This window comes from Chelmon rostratus, chromosome 19, assembly GCF_017976325.1.
Source record: "Chelmon rostratus isolate fCheRos1 chromosome 19, fCheRos1.pri, whole genome shotgun sequence".
Classification (NCBI taxonomy): domain Eukaryota; kingdom Metazoa; phylum Chordata; class Actinopteri; order Chaetodontiformes; family Chaetodontidae; genus Chelmon; species Chelmon rostratus.
In genome coordinates, this window is record NC_055676.1 from 2,990,015 (window position 1) to 3,009,039 (window position 19,025).

At 44.7% G+C, this 19,025-nt stretch overlaps 1 protein-coding gene across 2 annotated transcripts in view; it reads right to left on the reverse strand.

Moving 5' to 3' along the window:
- tln1 (talin 1) overlaps positions 1-19,025 on the reverse strand; it is a 66,759-nt gene that overhangs the window by 43,520 nt on the left and 4,214 nt on the right. For both annotated transcript variants that reach the window (XM_041960820.1, XM_041960821.1), the window contains exons 2-11: positions 9,593-9,666; positions 4,779-4,941; positions 3,573-3,670; positions 2,976-3,105; positions 2,604-2,756; positions 2,351-2,493; positions 1,516-1,643; positions 1,312-1,372; positions 754-858; positions 176-331 (exon numbers count right to left, since the gene is read on the reverse strand). In XM_041960820.1, coding sequence (XP_041816754.1) covers positions 176-331; positions 754-858; positions 1,312-1,372; positions 1,516-1,643; positions 2,351-2,493; positions 2,604-2,756; positions 2,976-3,105; positions 3,573-3,670; positions 4,779-4,908 — 1,104 coding nt within the window. In that variant the 5' untranslated portion in view covers positions 4,909-4,941; positions 9,593-9,666. The remainder of the gene's footprint in view (positions 1-175; positions 332-753; positions 859-1,311; positions 1,373-1,515; positions 1,644-2,350; positions 2,494-2,603; positions 2,757-2,975; positions 3,106-3,572; positions 3,671-4,778; positions 4,942-9,592; positions 9,667-19,025) is intronic.

A 19,025-nucleotide genomic window follows, 5' to 3' on the forward strand; every position in this document is an offset into this window, starting at 1 on the left:
AGGTTGAAATCAATCTATTTCTAAAACAGTCTTGATCTATTTGCTCTCTAAGAACCTGTGTGAGCACACGTATTGAGCCAAGAATCACATCCATCCTGTCATCCATTCACACTACAGAGATGTTGAGTGTAGCTCAGGGTCAATGACATGTCCTGTCTTTCCATGAAGAACCCACCAGGGTGAAGCTCTTGGGTGAGGCGGCCCAGCGTTTGATGTTGGTCAGGTTCCACTCCTGGATCACCTCCTTGGTCTTCTCATCCACCCTCATCACGCTCTCCTTGGTGATGCCCAGCAGACGAGGCACCAGTTTGTTCTTGCCCTTCATTTTCTCCTGCAGGAATTTAAGGAGAGTCAGAGCGACGTGGAAACATTTGAATTTCTAGTTCAGCCATGAGTACAAAACAAACCCACATCCAGTAAACCTCAAGTCTGATTATCCATGCAGTGAAACATGTGTATGATCAACTGTAAGCTTTGTGTTTGCTTTAAAATGTGAAATCTACTTTGTGTAAGATATCTGGTGATTTTCCTTATGCTGGTGGTGATGAGGACAAGATTATGACAGGAGGGAATACACAAACGTGAAGAAGCCGAGGTCCTGCACATCAGAATCACACTTCCATGTGCTCCAGTGGTGTCACTGGACATCATTTACCGTCAACACTTTCTTAGCGACACTGTTCAGGACCACTCGGCAGCTTCAGTGATCACTCCCATCGACCCAGAAACGTTGCACAATAACTTCCTTCTCACCTTGACCAGAAAGAACGACACTCCGTAGGTTTTCAGAGACCTGGCCAGCTTCACGTAGCTGACTTTGGCCTCGATCTCCGTCATGTTCTGACAGTTTTTGTGTGCCTGCAGAAGCATCAGAGGAGTAGATCAACTCAGTGAGGAATTCAGTAGAGGCATCTTTCTTGGTTTTATGATATGCAGGACAACACACACACTAAGCAGCATCACAAATGTCAATAAATGCCACAGTACACCTCTCTGCTCACTGCAGATGTTTGGAAACTTAATACTGACAGTTTCTGCTTCAATGTTGGAAGCTATAACAAAATCAGAGAGTGGATCTTCAAGCAATACAGCTAAACGGCAACTATAAGACCTGTACTTTTGATCTGAAGAATCAGATCAATGAGCAGGACAGTGGAGTCAAACTGAAGGCTCCTCAGTAATAAACAGCTCGCACGCTGCAGGGCTCCCATGGTCACTCACTGATTGCACCCTGGTGACATGTCTGCTGTTTATTTGTGTATTTCATGGTTATCTCACTTTCAGCTCAGCACCTGCCCCCTCCAGCCTTACCTGGAAGATCTTTTTCTCTCCTTTGTTCTTGATGTACTCTTTGGGAAGGAACTCCTTTAAACTGAGGAGGAAAGAGTTCAACTCAGATCAAACCAGCCTCAGGACCGTTTCAACAAGCCGACTCAAAACAGAAATGTCAAAGGAAAATGGACGTAACAGAAGGAAAACGGTGAACATGAACATGAACATGAAGGCAGCGCTCACTCTAAGAATCCAGACTTGTGTTTGGACTCGTTGTGGTCACCAAACTGGATCTGACACTGGTAGCCGGCAAATTCACAGGCCTTGTCAAAGGAGACTGGATGAGATCCATTCAGAATGTCATCACGGGCCTGTCCAGAGACGCGTGCGCGCGCGCGCGCGCACACACACACACACACACACACACACACACACACACACACACACACAGATAGACAGAGAGAGGGAGAGAACATCAAATATCAATCAGGTCAAAACTACTTTTATGAGACCGACAACAACCTGCCCACTGAATGTTGAATGGAAGGAGGTGGTGGTGTGTGCCGTATGCTTTGCTGTCTGTAGTGCATTAGTGCTGAATTCCACTCACTCATGTACTGAGTGTATGTTTTATGAGTTTGTTTGTTCTGGTCCGGCTGCAGTGTCTCTAACTGTCTGGTTATTGCACTTGGAACAGCCTCTGGTCGACCTGGTCTCACAGCTGTATTACATGTGGCCGCTTACAGAAACTTGACGTCACCTCTCTTGTTCTGTCAAAAATTTTATTTCAGGCCACATTTCATATTTCCTTGTGTATTAATTCCAGCTTTTATTTGATGAATAAACTACAGAAGACAAAGAACAGCATATCTATATCCACCTGCCAAACAAAGACTTTTCAAAGTGAGAGATTTGAGAAAAAGTATTTATTGTGAGTAAACATTAATTCATCAGGCCAACTGATGAATTAATGGTGATTTCTAAAAAACAGGAAAAAAGGGAATAAAGGAAATTGAGGCATCCAAACGAACATAGTCAGAAAAGCCTGTTTTCAGGTCTACTTGAGTAGTTTGTGTACCTGTACGTAGAGCAGGTTGAGCTGGACGGGGTCTCTGGAGTCCACGTTCTGGTCTGAGTAGAAGAACTTCCTCCTCAGCAGCAGCATCTCCGTCTCCTCCACGCCCTGCTCCCTCAACGTCCTGCCGTGGTCCAGCCAGTTCACTGAGGAAAAACATGAAGCAGATAAGCTGATGCAGGAGGAGCAAACTCCGACCTCCGAACTCAGTGAGCGTGTTAAAGACAGCGAGTGTGAGGGCTTGTGCTTGTCATACGCTCATCATCTGTGTGCAGCTTTTGCTTCAGCTTCTCCATCTTCTTGTCGTCCCTCAGCAGAGTCTTGTCTCTCTTCAGGGTGCCTGTGGTCTCCTCCTTCTTCTCCTCACCAATGTCTCGCACCAGCGAGTACTCGTCATAGTTTGTGATGCCTGACTCACACACACCAAACACACACTCAGGTTACTACATTTGCTTTCAATATCACACTGCAGGACAAGCACGAGTTGAGGATTACTCAGTTCAACAGCAGCTGTCGTGATGAATGTAACAGTGTGTTGTTGTGGACGTGATGTACTGATAGAAGACCATCAGCATGAAAACCGGGCAGTGAGGTGTGAGGTGTGAGCTGTGTGTGTGGCAGAGCTGACCTATTCTAGCACAGATGGTCATGAGCATGTCACTGACAATCTTGGAGTCGTCCACCATGACGGTCTTCACTGTGCCGTCCAGCATGCGGATCTTCAGGGGCCTCTGCTTCTTCTTGTACTCCAGAGTGTCCTGACACACAGGGGAGACAAGTCAGGAGCTCTGTGTTACACATCTGTCAGGCTTGATAATCCACGATACTCCGCAACCTCCACACAGGGCTCGCCAATGTCCACAGAGATACTTTACCTCACACATTTTGATCCCATCACAACAGCCACTGATTCTTCAGCAGCAGGATTAATCAAATTACCACAAAATCCACAGATGGGTTGGAGGGGAGTGCTTATGTACTTCGTGAAAAATGTTACAGACGTTACCTTTGCATATTGTTTATTAGAGATTTCTGCCTATTCGGCCTGCTACTGCAGGCACTGACACTAAATAACTCTGGGCTCATTTTCCCATCCTCCCAGTTGGCCGTCCATTCATTTATTCTCCGTATGGTGGGCTGCTGTGTGCTAAAATGTGGAGTATCACAGTTATATTGAAGTATTTCTAGCATTCTGTGGTGTGTCGAGTGTGTGCCAGTGACTCACCCCGTTCCTCAACATGTAGTAATCCAGGGCCTTTCCTGCCTCGAGCCAGATGCCTTTCTTTGGGTCTTCATCAGACAGAAACAGCCCATAGTCATTGGCTGCAGAAGGAAACAGAAATATAGAGTGAGTCACTGCAAGTGTGTTTCTTGGCGTACATGAGCACGCGGATATTTCTCCACTGTGGAGTTATTATAGTCTCCTGTGCTCCTGCTGGATGTAACGGTTTAAACATGTGCGCTAGCTTTCCTGTCCATGCTCATCAGGTCAGTGGGTCGGTGGTTCAACACATACGTCTGCTATAAACATATCATGTTGCACGATTCAAAATGTGGCCACTCTTGAGGGTGACACACACACACTCGTCTCTTGAGGGTGACACAGGAGAACTGGATCGCTGACTACGCTGGAGAGGAAACAGAAGCTGCTGAATTAGGCACAATCAGAGACACACGCTTCAGCTCTCTGTTTTTCTGAATGTAAAAAGACTTACAGGTTGGAACAAGCAATGCAGCGAGCTGCTGTCGAAATAGCTTACGTAATTAGGAACTAACTCTGCAAGCGTTCTTGTTGTAAACCATTCTCAGTTTACAGCAGTGTTTTCAGCTGCAGAGCCTGTAATCAACGAGACAAAGGCAGCAAGGCCGCAATTCATCTGCTGCTACGCAGATTCTGCTGCATTCCACTCCGTGGTCCTGATGTTTGCTCAAACTTCCACATGCAAGCAACCATATCGCTCTGATAAGGGACGGGTTGTGCTAGAAAGGACGAGTCCATATGACATGCTGTCGAACTTTATCAGGGGGCAAAATACAGCTGTTTCAGACAGCTGCACTCGAAGGTGTGGTGAAACCAGCTGTCATAAAGATATGGAGACACAACATCTTTTAAACCTCGGGTCAATGGATTCTCCAGGAAGACATTCACGTTTATATATGTGAAAAGTGACAGAAATAATCATGTCAAGACTGGAAAACAGAGGTCCTGAGAGAGAAGTTCAAACCCTGGCTCCCCCTCACCTCCACAAGCCTCGTTCATCACAGGGAGAAATGGGTGTGAATGTTGGATCAGATTCAGAAAGTTACACAAGCTGTTGGACACGACCCCCCAAATTCCAACACCAACGTGTGTGTGTGTGTGTGTGTGTGTGTGTGTGTGTGTGTGTGTGTGTGTGTGTGTGTGTGTGGAGCTGAACAGAACGGGACTCACGCTGGCCGAGCTGTGCCTCAGGAACTCTCTCCCTGATGATACGGCAGGCGTCGTACACCATGGTGGAGGGCTCAAACTGCATGGTCTTCACCACGTTCCCCACGCCGATCTTTAGTGACAGGGCCACCATGATTGCTGCTCTGCACCTCCGCCCAACTCACACCTGCGTGAAGCCCAATAAAGTGATTAATCAAGACGAATCAATGTGTCAACAGCAGCAGTTCTGAACCAACTCTTTCACCCACATGTATTTTTGTGCTGTAAACATGATCACATAGATTCTTGTTGGCACATGATGTTAATACAAGTGACAAAACTATTATTGTGACAACATTTGCTTCTGGGCCTGAACGCATACGTATGGCTACCAAACGGTAGCATGATCTGTGATGAATGGCATGGCTATGGCTATGTAGTGACACCCCCACACACACTGAGCGAGCGTCTCGGCGGAGAGCTACTACCTCAGTTACAAAACAGGTCCCCTCAGGCTATAAATGTGTTGGACAGAGAGGCTCCACCAGCCTTCCTGTCCTTCCAGCAGAGAGTCTGACTGGTTAACTCTCAGGACCAGCAGACTCCAATTCAGCACTTAAAGGGAAAGGGACACTTAAAGGACCAGTGTGTGGGATTTAGTGGCATGTAGAGGTGAGGTTTCAGACTGCAACCACCTCAATAAACCTCATGCAACTCTTTCTAAGCGTGTAGGACAACCTACCGAGGCCATGAAACTCATGGAAAACGAAAAAGGTAGAGGACTAGTGCTTGGTTTGTCCATTCTGGGCTACTGTACAAACATGGACTCGCTCCCTTTGAACAAACCTGCTGTAGCGGTTTTCTTTCATATGTAAGGCTTGATCTGTACTGCAACAGAGGAAATAGTGTGCAGTGTACCAGCTCAGCTTGGACACCAAAGTTCTGTATAATGGCCATCATATGAGCATGAGCCATTGCCTCACTGGCATCAGCCCCGTCACTTTCCACAGTAAGCTGCAACAGTCAGACAGTTAGTATTGTCCAACTAGTCCACTGTGGAGAGCACGCCACATTTGGTGGAATGCTGCTCGCTTGCTGTCACTGGGAGTGATGGGAGTTGGCTGACTGGGAGAATGTGGTTTTAGAGACCAGGCCGGGTCCACCACTGTGTCCTTGTTGTCCAAGAAAAGGAAGCAGAAGAGCAACTATTAAGATTTAAGTTTATTTAATTCCTATACTTGGCCGTTGTCTCTTTACTTTTGATGAGCAGTGGCTTACAATCATCTCTGATGATGACACCAGACAAAAAGAATAAAGAACAAGGAAAGAAGTCAGGAAGGTAAGACAGACAGAAATGGACTGAATGTAAGAGAGACAGACAGTAAGACAAAAGCAAGCTGGCAGCTGGTTGGAAAGGAGCGAGAGGACAGCCAGAAGAAGCACAGATGGACTCACACATGGAGGCTTTAGAAACAATAGTAATAGCAGTAGACATATTATGAATGCAACCAAAGGTTGTGGCAGTACTTTCTGGCAGCAGTGACAGTAAAAGGACGGGGAACTGAGAAATATTGTAGATTCAGGCAAAACAAATTGCAACGCTACGACTAGAACACATGATACACAATGGTGCCACTGACAAGGCTGCTGTGCAGGTCTGCAGTGTAAACTCTGCATCATCAGGTAATGACGATCATGTCTGCAGGCAGATTAAAAGAGTCTCTGGCTTCTCTGGGATACTCTAGTCCAGATATGACCAGTCTAAATATAGTGGTTTTAGATCTGGACCTTGTCCAATGTGGTCTAAAGAAACAGTGAAATCATATTGTTCTATCTGAGATTGTATTGTCACAACCAGAAATAAGGGTTTAAAGTGGGTTTCAGACCAGGGTTTACCTTAAATGTCTAACATGTTTTCACAACAGTAAGAGGTGCTAAAACAGGATGGCTAGCTGAGCACTGTAACAAGTTTCCCTTAACTTCCCCCTTCAGTGTTGAATCAGAGGCTGCGGATCAGAAGCTAACTTCAGCCTTGTGGGTCCACGCTCCACTGAGCAGTAGTCAGTCAGTGTCCCCTGTGTAATCCTGACCCTCAAGACCACACAATACATCATCAGTCCTAGTCACTGCTCCATCACTCCTCTGCTGGGAGGGAGGGCTCCAGCTTAAAAGAACGCTGATTCAGCACCCTGGATCAGTGAATCCAGCTTGTGAGCGCTATTACGCTTCCATGTAAGCGAATTCATCTCCATGACCACTGAGCAAGCTCAAATTCAGCTGAGGAGGCTGTATAATATGTTGAAAGTTCTGGAAAAACTAAAAGAAAAGTGGTGTCAGTTTCTCCTGAAAAAAATAGAGCATTAAAACCTTCAATCACCAAATATTCACGACAATAAGCCTCCATACTTGCTTAGACTACTGGTGGCTAATATTGTCCCTGAAAATCATTGTGGCACTGTGTTAAATGAAGCTCACTGAAGTGAAGTACAGCACAACAGTTCCATTTTCTTGACTGTGGGGGTTTCTCCATTATTTTCTCACATTGATGCTGGGTTTAAAATGAGGAACACCAGTTATATTTAAACTTACAGGAAACCAGTCGACTGTGAGAAACTCCGTTCAGAGAGGAAACTAAGTTAAACTACATCTTTATATATTCTGCAAGTTGATACCTATAAAAACCAGACGTGAACAGATTAGCTGTCTCCATTATTCTAATCCACGTAGCAGTACTGTCATAATTTGCACACTACGGCTGGCCCCCAAACAGCCATGATTTGAACTGCATGCTGCCTGTCAAAGCATCGCATCGCTGTCCACACAGGATAGCATGGCAGACTGCAACGGTTTATGAACTGAACCTGGTCTCAGAATGACCGGACTGGAAACCGAGACGCGTGTTGGAAAAAGCAGGGCAGAGCAGCGCTGCACACACCCTGTTTCCTCATTCTGCTTTCTGCTCGCTGTGACGGCCCCCGAGCTGACACTGTGCACAAACTGCTGCCAATTACATTTACTCAACAGGTCTATCCAACTATCATTCACTCACCCGTACTTCACCGGAGTATTTTCATTACATATTACTACCACACTACATGTACGAGGGAAAAACAATACTTTTCACTTCACTCCATTCATCTGACATTTATAGTTATAGTTATTCATTACTTTGCATATTCTGTTTTTTTACATCGGAAATAAGATCAGTTATGTCAAATATGATATATCATTATAGGTCGATCTATCCTACAGTATGTAAAAAGTTCAATTAGCTCCACTTGATGGGAGCTGTAGCATTTCACTGAAGTTTAATATACTGGTAATAATCAAATACTATACTACATACTGCTATGACACTGACGGGAAGTGTGTACTTTTCATTTCTGCTGATAATACTGATGTACTTTTACATTTAGCCTACGAACAAATAAAAACACAGCACAAATATCATATATTAATTCATATATAGCATGAACATAAAGCTGATAGGCCCATGTGGCTGATGTAGGGCATTTCATGTAAGTCCAAAGGTTAAGCTTTGCTCCATGGTTAGATGTCTGCTAAATCTTGACCAGGACAGAGTTATGCCTGGAGGAGGATCTTGGTTTCCTCTGCTCAGCTAGGAGATCACACGTAGCGGTGCAATGCTCTAATGTACTGTTCATTATTGTTCATTTACTAAACAGCATCAAAAACCTTCAGAGAACTTTCAGTGGTTTACATCTGCCACAGCTTTTCTGGCAAATGCTGAAGGAAGAAATTGTGACAAATAAATGACTGACGTGAACGTCAGGGAACGGCAGATATTTACTGCCGGCACCACCACCGGACTGTCAGACGCATCAAATATCCAAAGAGGAAGCCATTAATACTTCTCACATTCTTCAACTACAGCTCAATAATAAAGATAAACAAACTCCAAAACATGTACTAGATGTCTAATATTTAACTGAAAAGTAAAATGAAAAGGCATTTTTTGTCATAATGGAAGGAGTTCAGAGGAAAAATGTGAAACAGCTCCATAGAGCTGAGGGGAACTGCAGAGGTGGATATAATAATAATAATTCTCTGTGGGTTTTTAACATTTACTGCAATCTATCAAACAAAAGGCTAAAAAATGCATCATCACTTTTTACAAAACCAGGTGCAAATAAGAGTAATTTCAGGCTGCAATAACTGCGAAACTCTGCGTGATCCTGTGGATCCTGTTGAGTGAGGCGTCGCATGATAGGGATATTCTGACTGGGTTTCTTTTTAAAGCTGTTTGGAGATGACATCTTAGCTGCGCAGCGACAGTGTGCAGAGTGAAAACAGCATGGCATGTGCTGGCATCAGAGCCCAGAGCGTCACAACACAGACGCCCTGACACCCCCGGCCTCGCATCCTGCTGACACGCTCTTACTATCACTTCCTCCCTCTTTTTCTGGCTGCCTCCCTGATGACATTCGGATGTCGCTGGGGGGGTGGCAGGGAGGAATCAGACCTCAGGGCACAGCTATCAAAATGAATGCTGGGTGTTGTAGTCGCAGATAAAAATAGACTTCATTAGAAAACAGGAAGGAAAACGGCCTTTTCCTGGCACACACTGTTTGCTTTTAACCCCCCAAAATGGAAAGACTGACACAAGACCCGCAATAATACATTCATTATTATACTTCAGCAAGGATAAACTGAGCTGAGCCGGGTCACATGGAGGAGTAAGATCTGTCTTAAGATATCAGTGAGTACAGTTTCTATTGCAAATGAACAAAAACAGTGCATCCAGATTGGATTCACTTCAGATAAACTGCTGATGGTGCAAATGGTGTTGGTGGAAGGACGGGGAGTGAAGCAAATACCTGATGTAAACCAGTGTTTTAGTGACAGCCCTCCTGCCCACTCAGACGATGAACTCTGGGTTTCTTCTCTTTGGCTGAGGAAAAGGAAAGACACAGAGCAGGTTACAAACAGCTCTATTAGCCGATAGTTTACAACACGGCTCGGCCAATCATAATCGAGGACCGGGACTATCTGTTTTATAACAATTCTTAATTGCACTTCACTTCCTTGACAAGATTTGACATGAAGGTCAATGCTGCTGTTACATCTGTACAGTAAACATGAAGCTAGAGCTGCCAGCAGCTGATTAGCCTAGCTTAGCTTAAAGAGTGGAAACAAAGGGAAACAGCTAGCCAAGTTGCTGCTGTGCCTTCAGACAGTATTCAGACACTGTAATACGTGTGTGTGTGTGTGTGTGTGTGTGATTCTATTGCACCCAAACAACATTTCACCTCAGGTGGACTTCAAAGCCAACACCTCACTCATCTCAATCTGAGCGTCTGAGCAAATGAGAGTCATTTCTGTGGGTTTTCATAACTTTCACTGTACGAGTTATTATATGAAGAATTCAGCAATCGCTGTGTGACACACGTCTTTCTGCGCTGAAGCTCGAGCTGCCTTCACTTCGCCATTATATGTTCTGAAATTCAATAAAAAAAGTTCCGAAAAAAACGTCCCAACCAAACACTGCAGCTCAGACCCTGGAGTCCAAGTCAGATGAAGTCAGGCCTCACAAATATTTTACTGGCTGACTCTGGAATTTCTCTGCAGCAACATGTTTGAGCTCACTTCAGGCATTCGGCTGGAACATGCGCAGCTCTCGGGCTGCTGTCACTCAGCAATAACATGCTGACACACAACGGTGCTTCAAGCTCCTGTCTGTGGGGTATTTTGTTTGGTGGCTCTAATCATGAAATAACATCTGCATTCAAACAGCTATTAAGCTATTTTAGTTAGGAGTGTGTGTGTTTGGGCGGGGGGGTCCTGATGTCATATCCTGTTTTAAAAAGCCCTTCGATGCCATAAAAGGGCATTTCAGCCATCTGTGTACTCCCAGCTATGATTCATCTGGGAGCAGTGTATCCTGTCTGCAGTGAATGTAAGGTCAGCGTGTTTGGCTTAAGGAAGGAGGGAACTCATCTGAAGCTCACTGAATTCTGTGTGTCTTCTGGAAGTGCTACCAGAGCCTCCCCATCCAAAATCTCCTGCATATTCAGCGGCTGTCTACATTATTACCATTTAAAGCAAACTGAGGAGGCCAAGGCTGCATCGACCTTCCGCTCCTCCAGTTTGATCAGTATCAAGCCAAAGTCAGAGATAATCCTGTTTCAAAACACAAAGTCTGGAGATCTCAGAAAATGTCCTGCAGAGGCTTCCTGCTCCACCCTGACTGAGAGAGGAAGTGCTGAGTCACAGTAATTACTGCAGTTACTCAACTAAAGTTCATAGCAATCACAATCAGTTTGCCACTAGATTAGAAAACAAACAGAGAAAACACTAGAGGCTGAGGCTCTCTCTCTCTTTCTATATATATATATATATATATATATCCACAGGCTATATCTAAAATGAGCCACCATAGCAACAGAGACACAGTCAAAGGCTTTGTTTACAATTTACTGCAACACATTAACAAGCTAGAAATGTGGTTGACACCAGGAGAATGCAATCAAATGATAAAAAGATGAGCTCAACATATAAAACCAGAATTACTGCCTCTTCCAAACAGTCAAGTTGCTGTAACATTTATGTCTGTCCAGACTCATATTATATATGTAGTAAAGACTGGAGGACATGTTGTCTTCAATTACACAGAGCACAGAGGACGGATATAGAGCTTCATCACATGGTGCAACAACAATCACCTGAAGCTCAGTATCAGCAGAAGCATCAGCTTGTGGTGGACTACAATGACTCAAATATGAATGCTGCTGCAAAGAAGCTGGGAACTGTAAAACGAGGATGCTGCATGTAAATCTTCAAGCCGGCAGCAAAGAAGATCTATACAACCACCACAGTTTCAAGCTGGACGCCCAAGATCAGTGTCACCGATTCAGTACCGGAACAAATGTGAAATATGATCACAGTTTCCCCTTCTGTTGATGAGTCGTGGTGGTGAATAAAGGCCAGAAAGGTGTTTCTGCAGAACATTATGATGTCACAGTAAAGCTGACCTTTGACCTTTCAGATATAAAATGTCATCACTTTTTCTATTTCATCCCATGAGACATTTGTGTGAATTTTTGTCAAAATTGGTGTTTGAATTCTGGAGTTATGGCCAAAAATATGCTTTGGTCAAAGGTCACGGTGACCTTTGACCTTTGACCAAAGTCTAATCAGTTCATCCTTGAGTCCAACTGGACGTTTGTGCCAAATCTGAAGAAATTCCCTCAGGACGTTCCAGAGACATTGGTTCACCAGAAAGGTCACAGGTTCATCCTGTTTACTGGAGTAGTGAACATTTCCATTACATAAGAACCTTATGGGATGTTCATGATTGTTATAGATATTAGTCAAACTCTTAGGTGTTACCATAGAAACCGAGTTACGGCTCGTGAAAAACTTGATATGCAAAACGTATTAAACCATAAATAATGGTCCAAATTTCTTCCATTTAACAAGTGACCATATAAGCAGGATAATGTCCTTCACGATGTCCATGATCTGGAATTAAAGTTCTGGCCTTTCGGTCATCCATAATTCATAGTGGATCCATGACAGTGGATGCCTTGCTTGGCATTACACACACACACACACACACACACACACACACACACACACACACACACACACACACACACACACACACACACACACACACACACACACACACACACACACACACACACACACACGTATCAGGCCAGCACTCCGTCAGTGTGAGTGTGTGTATCAATGGGTGAATGTGTGTTGTACAGCACTTTCGGCCATGGCCATTTATTAACCATCACCATGAAGTGACAGCAGTCAACCGTCATCCTGAGGCCAAACATCCTGTCCATCTCCAGCAGACAGATACTGCACATTTCAGCCTCTATCTCTTGTCCGTCAGGCCTGACCACACTCTTTTTTTAACCGTGGGTGGAACTGTCCGCCAACAACCAGAGGAATACTACAACAACTTATCTCATTATGTCAGAACAACACATGTTGCTTTCACAGCAGCTCTCTGGGGCTGATAAAGTCAGTATGTGATGCTGTAAACCCTCCTGCAGATCCAGGCTCTGAGCCTGGTGAGGATAGTCTGTCCGTCCCTTCGGCTCCCGGACAGTCGGAGGTGTTTGGGACGGAGGGAGAGACAGACAGACGCTCTGGAGGACAGTCCAGTTGGTGTGGGCTGACTGGACAGATGCTGCAATTGTGATTGCGTGCCGCTCACGCCTCTCTTTTCATGTGGATTGCCAGTAAACACTGAACTAATAACGCAACTGAAAGCAGTGTCTGCAGCAGTCCAGTTGTTTGGCCCATGTCCCAGTCTTTAAAACTGTTCTGATGCACTTTACCTAAATGTTGATTAAATATCTGACACATTAATAAAAACAGCTGTAGCCTGCTTAATGCAACATATGAGGTCCTGACTCAAAGCTATAGAGATGATCAGCCTAAATTATTGATCTGCTGTGGGCAAAAGTGTCTAGAGAGAAGACAAACAGAAACACTTGCATGCACTTAGTCTTGTGTTGTGTCTTGTTTCAGCTCATAAACAATCTTTGGCAGAGTGCAGAGAGGACACTGGCTCACACTACAGGAGTGTGTTACTGCCACCAGAACTCAATCGCATGAGCTCAGTTTCTTGCTAAAACAAGAAACTTCTTTTCACATTATATTTTTCTGTATCTCCACTGCTCATCCAGTGCAGGGATACAGGGGCTGGACCACAGGGTCTGTGGTCCAGGTGGAGGTGGAGGGGTGATGGTGGTGGATATTATGTGGTACTAATGAATATTTTAAGTTATTCAGTTTGCTACATACACAGGTATGAAGCCTCATGAGGTACCGATCCATTACAATATATACTGAACATGCCATGTATATATACCAGAGTGGCCCCAGCACCTGTCCTCAGATCAGACAAAAATGTCACATGATAGTACTTGAAGCACTCATCGCTGAAAACACTCTCTCAGGTCAAAGACTAGGAGTCAATTTGAAACCCTTTCTCCACCACGAGGAGCACGAGGCTTCGCTGAAGATGCTGATATAGGTTTGTAAGAGCAGTCAGAGTTTAACAACACCTGTCATCTCTGTAGTCGACATTTCTGCACACTTCTGAACATGCGGTTGCGCACACACACACACACAGTGTGAGAGGATGAGGGAGGAGCTCCGACAGTTCATCTAACAGGAAAACAACCTTTTAAACTCTTGCTTAGAGTTAGACTGACTTTGGAGATTGCAAAAACAGCACAAGAGTTCACAAGAGACGGGCAGAAACAGGAAGATGCACACAGCTTGGTGCCAGACCAGACCTGAAGAGCTTACAGTTAGAGGGCTGGCGTTTAGACCACTAGACCATCGGGACAACACAGCTGTCACGAGCTGCAGTTGGATTCTTTGTATTTTTGTGTAAACGCTTTCACCGCAGCAAAATAAGAAAGAATGATGAGAACAAAAACACAGAGGGCTGCAGCAGAGAGCATTGCTAATGTCACTGTCACGTATGGCAGCAGTGGAGTGGGAGGGAAATTAGTCATGTGACATGAACTTTATCCATAACTTGGTCCACTGTACTGCAGGTAGTGAATTAACACAAATGAAGAAGCACTTTGCTTCAGAATTAATAACAAAACAGCATTTTACTCACATGCGAACATCATGCATTTGATGTTTTTTTTGTTGTCCAACATGGAAAAATAAATTGTGTCAGACCTAAACTGTTGAATAACTGGATAATATTCTATTTATTTGTTTTATTTTTACCTGTAGCTTTTACCAAAAGTAGAGAAATGTTGACAGTAAAGCAGACGAGCAGCGGTAGAAGTAGCTGTGACCACGAGTTCACAGCGTTGCAGAGAATGTAGAGCTCTCCGCAACCAATGAGCCTGAACGTCTCCGCTCCCAGCCGCACACAGACATCCTGTGTGATCGTGGCCTGAAGCAGCCCTGCTGCCTGCACTGCTGCAGCGCCGTGCGACACCCTGCGCCGCCATCAGCACCTGCATCACGGCGGGTCTCCGCCTTTTCTACGTGCAGTCATGCTTGATGAAATATTTTTAGCGCTTTCACAGTTCGCAATCACAAATAACCGCAGAGAAAGGAAGCAGTCGTTGCTGCCATATCGGGGGAAAAGTCATGAGAAAACGCTGCTGCTGGGGGCCGCGATAGCCATACAGGCTGTTCACGAAACAGCTGTTTGTACTTCAACGTGTGTGTCATCTCCCACAGTGGCACTCCTCTGCTGCTGAAGGAAGTCTTGTCCCAGACGTGTCGCAGCTGCACCCAGAGTAGACACAGCTGCTAAATAAAAGGTTGATGATGGTGTCACAATGAGAAAGCACTGACATTAATACCTGACACACCTGAATCAAACCGAGCCATCTGTTACCGCGGCTACATGCAGCTGTGTTTGTGTTTGACGGGGTCACCGCCACGGCTTAGTGCCCTACCGCACCAACACGCCCACTCAAATCCTTGCATCCACGTTGTCCTGAAAATGACATAAATCCTCCGCGGTGAGGGCAGTCTGTTCTGAGCAAGCTGCAGCAGTTTGGTCCAAACAAAATGAAAAATACGGCCCTGTCGTTTTTGTTTTCATCCGTAGGATGTCCTTGTGCGTAATGTCTGGGCGGTGCCATGTTCAATCACACCTCTGCCGTTTCTCGTGACGTTCACGCTGCCATCGCTCTCCACGCCTAGTCATTTTGAAAGAGCAATGGCCGACAGAAAGCCTCATATTCGACCAACAGGTGGTGTAACTTCATCAATCAGGAAGTCCGGGACAGACTTTCAGTTTCCAGCGCTGGCCGGGTTTGCTGCTGTCCAGCCAAAAAGGAAGTGAAGCTGATGCATTCAGTGTTCGGCCGTGCTGCACTGTTCAGCTTCGGCTAACTTTTAAGGGGTATTTTGACCTGCACGGATAAAGCAAAGAAGCAATATTTCACTTTTGTCAGAGGCTGAAACAATAAGCGTCAAAAACTTGAGCTCTTTGAATAATAAAAAACTTCTGCTTTGTCACTTTGTAATATTACAAAACATTTTAATGTCAAAGCAGCAGCACCTCTGTTTTTCAGCCTCTGCAGGACATCAGCTAAAGACTGGACCCCTGAGTGTCAGTGACAGCTGTCTGCAGGGACCAGTTCCACCTGGGTCCAGCACCACTTTCAAAAGGAGAACTGAACACGTAGTTTGTTAGAGTTACATAACAGTAGCACTGCTAATACTGACATACGCCATCAAAACAACACATAAATAGAGTATGTGCAGCGACTGAAGTGACTTCAGAGACACATTCTGTCTGTTGTAGCTCTTTTGCTACTGTTACTGTTGCAATTGGAAATTATATCAATAAATGTTTCCGTGCAAAAACAGCAGGAGCTGGTCATCTGAAAAGACCTGTCCTGCTTCATTTCACTCAGCTCTGCTCTTTGTATTGGTATAGCAAAGGGTTAATAATTTTTCCTTGACCAATTACTAGTAATTTGAATCTCTGACACGTTTTATTCAACCCACAAATGCAGTGACAATATGTCAGTTTGGGCCCCTTCCACTTGTTTCTGACATTTGAAGGCCGTATGATCAACCTGTGAAGAAAATAATGAGTGAAAAAAAGAATCGCCAATGAAAATAACTGCCTCTTGTTCTTCTTAGAACAAAGAGCAACCACATGACCACTGTCCCCGTCTTCTACCACCAACAACAGAAAGAGCTACGTCACCTCTCACCTGTACTGCAGGTGCCTGAAGTGCCTGAAATGATGGCGACCTCCTAAAAACTGCGCACTAAAAGCTGTGACTTTGGATTTTTGAAAACAACATCCACTAAACGAGGCAAATTAGCCCTGAAATACATTAAATTAACCCACAAGTGTGCATAATAAAATGACTGAAATGAATGCTTCAGATTCCAGCTGCTGGTGCTGTTCATGCTGGCTCACGGTCACACCGTCACGGCGTACTGGGACACTTATAGATACTTACAGAACAGAGCCATTATTAATAGTATTAGTAACATCTATCTGCTGTCAGGAAGGACTGTGGGTCACGTACCAGTGTTTGCTACAGCCTACTGGACTCTCCTGCACACATGCACGCTCAAAGAAATGACTTTTCTGAGATATACATGTTGCTGCATCACAATCCAAAGACCACACGTTCACTGAGGCGAGTATTTATACCATATATTGTACTATATACTAGAGAGAGCTCGTCTCTCCTGTCCAACTCTTCAGTTTCTGATACCAAAACATCGTCATGTGGTGTCGTCTTTAGCGAACTCACCAACCCCAAAGGTTAATGAAGGATTTTAATTGTTTCATAAGACATAAGGGCACAAATTCAAAACAAAAAGATGCCATTTGGAACAAAGCTCCTAAAAGCACTTTATATTTCAACAATGCATCGTTTTTTTTCCAATCCACTGCATTTACATAAGGGAGAGCTGACTTCTGTTTTGTGCTCTGTGAGGGGATGCTTGCCACCGGGCCAAACAACTTTTCTTGCAGCATACAGTGCACAACAGTCCTCCCGGAGTCGCCAGCAGAGGGACGCTGCAGGTCACCAAAGCCGACATGAGAGGATGTGCTGTGTTAGAAGATAATATGCTTGTAACACGCAGTGACCAGTGATATGAGCCGATACTGACACATTAGTTTCTGTTATGAGTGAGTACAAACGCTCCCGCCAAGGTTTGATGACCAGCACTAGTTTTGTTACATCCTGAGACGTGATGGTAAACTTCACAGCGCTGTAATTAGATATCGTTAGGTGACGCTCATGGATACTGTGTTTACACGCTGGTCACTCATGGAGACGCTCGGTTCTCTGCTGGGTTTCAGTTCCTGTCATTATTTTGTTCTATTTTCTCATCAACAGACTTGAGTGTTCGAATTTGGCACAACTTAAGTATCATACCTCTGGATTAGGTTAGTATACCTCTGACAATTTTGGCATTGCTTCTTTTTCCTTCCTGCATCCTTTAAATTAGGTAGGTGTACGTATTTAGCGGGGCAACATGAACCCCAGACTGTACTGCTGCTCTGCTGCCTCCAGCCCCGCAGAGGAATTCAGCTCTGCATTCCTTCAGAATACCAGCATCAGAACATGGAGACGGAGAGAGGAGAGAAGAGAGGCTTTATTCAGCCTTATGTCACTGGCAGCCAACACAAGAACTAAATGCAGCCAATCCCAGCGGAGCACAGGAATGTGAGGACGGAGAAATACTGCGGCAGAGGAAAGATAACATCTCATCTACAATTTGAGGCATTTTTAACTCAGAGGAAGTCAGCTAAAAACAAGGCTGCTGGGAACATACAGTATATATGCCATTTCCTGTATCCAGTTCCATTTATTTAAACAGCAATTAAAGCACTGGAATTGAATTAGTTATTCTACTGTATAGAGAGCTTTTCTTCATTTTTTTGACAGATTTATTTTGGAATGTGGAAGTTTCTATTTTGTACTTCCTGAAAGCACGAACTCCTCACACATTCTGCATGAACTCATTTTTAGTTTGATGCTGCACATAGAGGTGACAGGCAGTAGGATTTCAAAACAGAGGAGCAAAGCTACTTGTGCAAAAATGTAAAAAGTAGTTGGATTTGAATTGGCTGACGGACAAATAAAGTGCATGAACATGCAACATGGGTCTGTCTCCGTTTGTTTTTCTAAAGCAACTGAGAAACATTTTGATTGAGACTCAGTCCAAATAAGAAAGCTTCCAATTTTGTGTTCCTCCAGGCTGCAGGCAGACACCTTGCTGAGCGGGGTTGGACATCTAGCCTTGCCTCCCAACATCCCCGCTCCCCAAAAATAGGCTCTGAAAAGTGATGTTGCCCCAGTCCCAGTTAAAATTACACCGTTGTACTTGACAAGGCTTAAGTTTTTTTTTTTTCCACAGTCTGATGGAGCACATAACCTGTTGCATACATTCGGCGTGGAACAGAATGAGTGGGGGGATGTTCGTAGTTGTTGGTGTTGACAGGAGGGACTTCCTCGGCTCGTGTGTAAACAGCAGTTGAGCTCAGGAAGCCCCATCCCCTCCCTCAGGCCTTCTGAGGCACATTCTCTAGTTCCGCAGCACTGACTGGCTAAAAGTGGCAGCTCCACGATATAAAGTGGTCTGCGGTGTTTTATGAAAGACAGCAGACGGGTAAGTCACCGCTGTGAGCAGACAGACAGTTACCACTTGTTGCTTTAACACAATTTACACGTCTGTTTGGAAAGAGGAATGAGATGCTGGTTTTCTGCCACTCTCCACGCCACAACCGGTTTCTGTGTGGATAAAGTAAGCCAGAAC